The sequence below is a fragment of the Stegastes partitus genome, unplaced genomic scaffold (assembly GCF_000690725.1).
Source record: "Stegastes partitus isolate 25-593 unplaced genomic scaffold, Stegastes_partitus-1.0.2 Scaffold264, whole genome shotgun sequence".
NCBI classification, from domain to species: domain Eukaryota; kingdom Metazoa; phylum Chordata; class Actinopteri; family Pomacentridae; genus Stegastes; species Stegastes partitus.
In genome coordinates this window covers 267,961-276,088 of record NW_007577995.1, presented here as the reverse complement: position 1 = coordinate 276,088, position 8,128 = coordinate 267,961, and the positions used below count along the sequence as shown (strand labels likewise).

Here is an 8,128-nt window from a genome sequence, read left to right as displayed (position 1 = left end):
AATATAGAAAAAACTCCAATTAAAATGTTTTTATAGTGCAGTCTCTCAGCTGAACATTGGAGAGATGATGTCACATTTTCTCTGGACCAATCAGGATTCAGTTTCCGTGAAACCTGATTAAACCACAATTACACAACAACCACAATTAACTAAACACCTTAAACCAGATCAGTTCCCATTTGGAGTGTTTATCTCCTGATAAATAACAAACTGTGATGTTTTTTGTTTTTTTTTTTAAAGTTGAGAACATTTTATGGTAATAAGAAAGTTAATAAGTCTTAGGCAGCTTTAAAATTCATGATTTCATTTTGTTTGTCTGGTACATTTTAAAGCACCGCACTGCATACGAACTGCAGTAATGAACGTTACCTGTGCTTGGTCGTGATTTTGCTAATATCCTCGCAGTCAGGCGGTTTGCCTCGGAGGAAATCCTCCACTAAGCTGGTTTACCTGTTTCTAATTTCAGTAGCTGATATTGAGAATAACGTTCACAACTTGTGGGCAAACACAAGTGGGTTTACAAATTGAACAGAGCAGCGTTCGTTCTGTGTCATGATTCCGCCTTTAATCGCCTGAGTTTTCTCTACACTCATTTCTGAGGGATATATGGCTGTATTGGCTGTTAAATGCTCCGTGCTCTCCAGCTAGCCACTAACCTGAAGTTTTTCATTTGCTACAATGGCTTTCGAGAGCTTTTTCACTAAAATCAGCTGCCAACTGTGTGTGATGATGTGACTCCCGAGAGCTGTGAGACTGAACCCGAACTGTAAAGTTTCAGGCTGTAAAACCATGTGAAAGATGTTTAAACTTTAAAGGTGCCCTATGGATGAATACAATCTGCACTCTGCCTTAACTGCGCTAAAATCACTCAACTCAGGACATTTAGAAATAGAATGCAAAACCTCCGCCGAGAAGGTTTATCTCACTTTAACTCCAGCAGCTGCTCTTGTCAGCTTGTTAAGATCTTTTTCATTGTTTTTCTTTTGAGGCTTTAAGATTTATTCTTCAAACATTGCGAGGTGGGTGGAACTGCAGAGTCTGCTGATAACTGTCTGCCAACAACCTCTGCTGCATTCACATAGTTGTTTGATCCATTACTAATATAAAAGTATTGATTAGTGCAGCTTTACATCCACACTTGATGCACTGAAAATATGAGTAAGACGAATATAAGCCGAAAGCTAAATAGGAACGTTGTGCTGTTGGTTCACCTTTAGCTGAGAGCACGATCTGCTCCAGAGGAACCTCTTGTCCTCTCGTTGGTAGCCTGGTTTGAGTCCACACGAGTTGGGGAGGCTGCAGGGAGGAGCTGGTCTGGAGGGTAAAGACACACGGGAGGACGGCTCTGCCTGCCAGCGTTTGTTGTACTGTAGGATGGGTGATCCTACGCATGTTCACTATGGAGGAGGCTGCACCTAGAGACAGAAGACAATACTTTGATTATGCAATTTTATACGTCGGAGGACGTGGTGCGAAGACGAAAACAATGCAGTCGGTAATTTCATGTCATGACGATTAAACAAATGCTGTGTACCGTAAAGAAGAATGAACTACTTCATGACAAAGACTTGAATGTGTGTGTGCTGGTTGATTAGATTCTTCACAGAGCGGTGACGATGTATAGAAAGTGTAGGCTCGACTGTAGCTCTGCACGAAGGTGTCTTCTAACAAGACCTGTGGGATTCATTAGCTATTTCACACTCGTATTTCCCGCACAGGAACTCTTGTTATAAAGGAACGGGATGTTGTGCCACTATAAGGACCCAACACACACACACACACACACACACCAGACTTCAAACACACTCCAAGAGACCACAGTGGTTCAAAGGCTCCGACTTAATTATTTAAATTTCTATTTCTCATCTCTCTTTTTCTTGCTACTCACACAAATGACTCCATCCGTCACTCAAGCGAATTAATTTAAAGGAATTTCCTGCCACAGAAACACCAATGACACCGCCATTGTACAAAGTGTTTGCTTCCACAGATCGACATCAGCACTTTACTCCGGCTGGTTACCATGACATACAAGTTCAATGTAACCATGACAACACCATCACCTGTACAGACATTATCCTGTAACTCCTCTTTCACCGTGGCTTTATCATCTCTGTGTCCTTACCGCACCAAGTTTCTGTTATTTTATTATATGTTTTATTTAAAGAGGGTTACAATAGGTTTTTCTTCATTTTTTCCAACTATAAAAGTTCATTTCATTATAATTTAACTAAGTGTAATGACAATCAAGTTATCGCCATGACAACTGGGCATGGTCCATCCACTACTGACGCAACTCCAGAAACAGAAACTGTTCTTTTTTTTTTTTTATGTCAACTTTCATTTACTTTTAAAAGACAACAATCAAATCAAATGACTGCATGCTCATTCATAATCCACATTAAATTCCTGCACTGTTCCCGCTCCCTCCTCCCACTGCTAGTCAAACGCAATGCAATTTCCACAAAACTAACATGAGTGTAACAAGAGAACCTGTGTGGGGGGAAAAAAAAAAACAAAAGGAAAAAAAAACCCACAAAGCCTTATTTGGAATAGTGTACACAGTGGAACTGAATCCCAGAATGATATTTCCATCTGCATTTAGATTGGACGGCTTTCACAAGCTGAACCCCCTGAGAGCAACTCTCTGCGCTGAAGACGCCCCCGCTGCCTTCCCCCAAATCAGATGTAATCACAAATACGAGGGAAAAGCACAAGCGCCAGAACAAGGCAGCGAGCGGGAATGAGAGAGGAACGGAGGAAAATAGTTAATCTAAGAAACTGAATGGTAGAAATTGAGAGTTTGGATGACAAGTGCACCCTGTAGCATGGTAGTGACAGATGGGACAAAAGGAAAGCAGCCTAAAAAGACGAACAGAGAGCTAGAAGTGACATGAAAGGATACTCTGTCACCAACAGACCCATCTCTTATTCCTGTCAGTCCTCCTCCAGACTCCACTGAGCTGTGCAGATTACAGATAAACTGTAAGAAGGCTTTCAAGGTACGTGTCAATGTGCCGTATACTGGGAGCTGCATGTTGTGCTGACTAATTGCATTTGATATTTTCATGCCAAAAATAATTTTGCCCATATGTATAATAACGACACAGTAACGAATAATAATGCAGCAACAAATTATACACTAGTAAATCTTTAAAATGCTGAACATGAATGTCCACTTTTGACCTTGGAAACCTTAGTGTGATTAAAATCATAGCCCACAGAGAAGCAAATAGTTCTTGCCGGAGGGTTTAAAAGTATCTTTCGGACTTTCTTAGCACTTTGCTCAGTTGTTAAGCTGAGACAAAACTAAATATTTCTCCCTTGAGGGAAAATAATCAATAAAAACCCACCTGTTATGCAGATTAAACCTCAAGAAAAAGCTATTAAATGTCAAAATACATTTAAATTATTTACATATTTATGTTGCGGTTATTTCTACACCCACTTCTTCTGTTTGGGGTCACATGTGGTTGGATCGCGTCCCAGACTCCCAGGAATATTCATCAGAGCATACTACAGTTGCAGCAAGAATACTGACAGCTGCACATTATTCTAACAGGCAAATGTTACTTAATGTTGTTTCCACAGTATTTGAACATTGTTAGAAACATTTAATCGGCACATGCACAAAACTAAAACCGCTGATAGGTGACGTAAATAATCATCTTATTGCCGACTGAAAACATTGAGTTCTGGCAAACCAAGCACACACCTCCACCGCAAATTCACCTCGAACTGCGAAAACTGCTCAGGGACAGCTCAACGAACACGATAAAGACCTCAAGGCCTCGATCGACCTCCAAACTCCCCAAAATGTGAAACAAGCCTGATCCATGAAGGCCCTCCAGAGGTCCCGACAGGTCAAAGCTATTTGAATGGCTCAATATTAGGCAGGGGCTGCAAGGTGGCGCAGTTGGTAGCATTGTTACCTCGCAGCAAGAAGGTTGCCGGTTCGCATCCCAGTGGGGGCACCAGAATCTTTCTGCGTGGAGTTTGCATGTTCTCCCCGTGCAGCATGGGTTCTCTCAGAGTTATTTATTCAGGAAGTACCTTCCTAAGCTGTCTGCGTGGGTTCTCTCTGGGTTCTCTGGCTTCCTCCCACACAGTCCAATAACATGTTGAGGTTAATTGGTGATTCTAAATTGTCCGTAGGTGTGCTTGGTTGTCTGTCTCTTAAGTGTGGCCCTGCGATAGACTGGCGACCTGTCCAGAGTGTCCCCTGCCTTCGCCCTAAGTCGGCTGGGATAGGCTCCAGCCCCCCCGCGACCCTAGTGAGGATTAAGCGGTGTATAGATAATGGATGGAATATTAGGCAGGTGGTTTAATGTTGTGGCTCATGTGTGTACATCATATTGGGATATGATATGAGCGTCTTGGAGACGGCCCAGCCCCACCTGGAAGAATTTCCACCAGCTACTGCTATCTTAGCTTAGCACGAAACCTGTAAACTAAAAGGAAACAGCTTGCTTTGCTTTGTCCAAAGGGAACAAAGTGTGACTACCAGCACCTCTAATTAACATAAATCAGGGAGCAGTTACTTCCTGCAGCACCTTCATGCAAATCCAAGCTAAGCTAACCAGCAGCTTCATATTTACTGCGCCGACATGTTCTCATCTAACGCACTATTCCTTTAAAATCAAATATCGTCGAGGTGATGACATGGGTCACATTTCGGAGGCTCCTTCAGCTGCAAGAAAAAACTCCATCTTGAAGCTCATCTAATCGCAAATCTGTCGCCATCAAAGCATGGTGCAACCGTCAAAGATTTATAGATTGATATACTCAAAAAGTCAGGGTCAGAGTTGTTTGTGTCAAGTCTTTCTAAAGTCCTACAGACAGAGTCTTTAAACACCACTTGCCGTCATTAGCAGGCTGACGGTGTTGTGAACCACCGAGCATCACAAACAAGTTATACGGATATTCAGTATTTAATACAAACCTGCACACTGTTTGCCATCTGTCTGTTGCCATCAACTCATCCTATAAACTTCATTATCCGTATGCCGCATTTTTGATATCTCGTAGTGCTTTGTTGTGAGCTTGAGGGCAGCTTTGCGGTGATGAAATTGGAAATTACCGACTCAGACGATAAAATGTTGTCAATTTGGGAGAAATCCTGTTTTCTCATTTGAGCAGTGGAGAGATGCTTTGGTTTACTTTGGGATTCTGCATAGTGCGACAAAAACAGACGAAACATGATTGAACGCGGAGTAAGAATTTTATGCTGTCAGAGCACAATGACTAGGAAGGTAATGTTTTAATTTTGAAATCCTGTGATGCAGGCTCTCATTTTAATGAAAACCCAGGCTGACCACCATCGTGCATGCCAATTGCAGTAAAAAGTAATTAAGGAGAGGAACTTATCTTTACTACAGGCAGTCAGCAGGCTGCGTGTGGGACCTCAGACCTGCGATACTATCCAACAGAGACCTGCAGCTCTGAGATGTTTTGTCTTTTGTTCCATAATTGTGAATTTTATGCCTAGTTGTAATGGAACAGATGGTCGACTAAACTTGCATAAATGGGCTTGGAGGTGTTCCAGCTCAGTCCCACCGAGCATGTCTGCAAACATCCTCAGCATGTCAGCTTTCACTTACAACACTCAAATTAGCAAAGACCTGTCTTGTGTTTTTATGTCTCTAGAAAAATGACTGTGGTCGCTGGTTGTTTTGTATTCTGCTCCAGTTATTCCCCCTTCCTTTTTTTTTTTATTCCTCTCTGCCATTCTTCCTCTCATTTATTTTCTGCCCGGTCCTCTTGTCCTGTACCTGTCCTGTCCACTTGTGCGCTGGCATCATCTGTTACTGCTGATTGTTGCTTCCTTACATCCTGAACTGCTGATTAATTTCTGCAGCAGCTGGAGATGAAGCTGCGGAAGGAAATAAAGAGGAAGGAGAACAGAAAACTCACCCAAGCCTAAAGAGAGCAGCAGCATCAGAGCAAAGAGGATCTGCCGCCCAGCTGCACACGGAGTGAGCACCATCCTGGACCTGCAGAGACGAAAAACAGAAAGCAGGGAGGTTGGATGGAGAAGGAAGACTGAATCACAGATGAAGAATGATGGCGAAATGTACATAAAATAAAGTTGCATGTGCACAAATACATTCTGACGTTTAGGTTTAATGCACAGCGTCGAGGCATTTTTTATGTTCTGTACATGTGTGTATATCTCTCAGATGAGTTACAGATATTTGACAGTTATTAGTGTCTCCATCTCAGAAGAAGAATCCATCATCATGAAATATGTTTTCAACCACGCTTACACGCCAAGATGACAGATTTGTTCGTACATCCACGTCCAGTGTTGTCACCCGAAGCACTAACATGCACCCTGGGAGATAACGCAAAATATTTTGGTTGTGTTTGCGATTCGAATATGAGAACTTGTGCTCATCCTCGTCACATCCTCCATGCATTTATATGAACTGTTGCATTTTCTCTCTTCTTAAGTTTGTGCTTTTTCCTCTCTGTCCCTGAACCTCTCTTCAGATTTTTCTGGTTTTAAAGCTGCACATGTCTGATCTGTGACCGACTTATCGCACCAGTCGTTAAAGTGTTTATGTTCTCTTGTTTGTTTGTCTCCGTTATTCTCTTGTCTGTCCCCTTTTCCTCACCTCAACTGGTCAAAGCAGACAGCCGCCCTCCCTCCCTGAGCATGATTCTGCCCGAGGTCTCCCCACTGTCGCTTGTTCGTTGGATATCGTTGAATCATAGACTGTATAAAAGATGGACGGAGCTACCGTGACGTCACCCGTTGGTTTCTGCACTGAGAAAATGAAGCCAGGGTTTTGCTACTTCCTGGTTGACATCTTGGATTTTTGGAGCCAGTGATGCAAAAATCGTCGGAGGGGGGCGGAGCCATAGGAGCAGCGATTGGTCAGACGGATTGAGAGGCGGGCCCTCTCTGCCCGCCCACATTTACCGCCTTCTGCTCGCTTCGTCTGTATGGTCGCTGCAGACTGTCAATCAAGCCAGCCACGCCTCTTGCCCCGCAAAATTTTGACGATTTTTTAAAAATTCAGTATTGATTTATTTTCAGATTGGCACCTGATCTCTGGATTTGACCAAGAAAACTAATAAGAAAAAAATCCTGAGCTGTAGGAATGCAGTGTTTCGTGATCTGTGATCACTTCTTTTTCAATTCATGTCTATGGGAGCCAGGGCTTTTTGGAGCCAGCAACTAGCGGACGTAGGTTTTTGACACTTCCGGGTTGGCTTCATTTTTCAGGGCCGGTTGCTACGTCCATCATTTATACAGTCTATGCGTTGAATTTGTTGGGTCTTCCATGTTTTTGTAGGATCTTAATTTAAATTGCAGGTAAATCCACATAATTGATTTTCCTGTTTATTGAATTTCGTCAGGGAAATCTGCATTTTATGTAATTTTGTAGAGTTTAACCCTGATTTTTAATGTAATGTCTTAATATTTAAACTTGGTAAGCAAATTTCCAACACCAATCATATTCCTCTACTTTGAATAAATTGCTTTTCTTGTGTGTTTATTTGATACAACACATGGCATTAAGTTGAAAGACCATCAAAAACCTACAAATACAATTCCCATCACCAGATATACATTATACAACATCCTACAGTAGGTATTGTGCTGAATCAGATCTCACTAATGTAGTTTAATCATGAGTTTAGATGCACTTAACCTCAGATTTCTGCTGTTGGTGAGGTGTGTCGCATGCTAGCTCGCTGCCGTTGGTGTTAATGAGTCTGGGTGCGATCGGAGAATTGAGGGTTAAACTGTGAAGCGCTTTGGATAAAAGCCCTTTATCGATATCATCCATATTTGTGTCAGGTGAAACAGTTTGGTGATTTTCCTGTTTGAACAGACGAGGGGCTGCTTGTTCCTCTGTGTGCCTGAACAAACCCACAGCTGTTTAGTTTATCAAACCTTTTCAAAGCTAATTAGACCGACTCTAATCAATAGCAACTGTGACAAAAACAAAGCTGTGTTCCTCAGTGATGAAGAGCCTAAAAACTCATCTTCACCTTGTGGAAATGTTAAGAACTGCCCCGTTGTAACCTTAAATTCCCTGTTCACATAGACTCCAATACATGCCGCTCCTCTTGATGAGCTGTCGACCATGAAAGCAGCTTTCGCGTGTTGTGGTAA

The 8,128-nt window shown here is 42.3% G+C and overlaps 1 protein-coding gene across 1 annotated transcript in view; it reads right to left on the bottom strand.

Annotated features, from left to right (window-relative positions):
* LOC103357616 (neurocan core protein-like) overlaps positions 1 to 6,171 on the bottom strand; it is a 36,581-nt gene extending 30,410 nt beyond the window's left edge. The window contains exons 1-2 of the mRNA XM_008282235.1: positions 5,914 to 6,171; positions 1,212 to 1,415 (exon numbers count right to left, since the gene is read on the bottom strand). Of these exons, the coding sequence (XP_008280457.1) occupies positions 1,212 to 1,415; positions 5,914 to 6,094 (385 nt within the window). The 5' untranslated portion in view covers positions 6,095 to 6,171. The remainder of the gene's footprint in view (positions 1 to 1,211; positions 1,416 to 5,913) is intronic.
* Between the last annotated feature and the right edge of the window lie 1,957 nt (positions 6,172 to 8,128).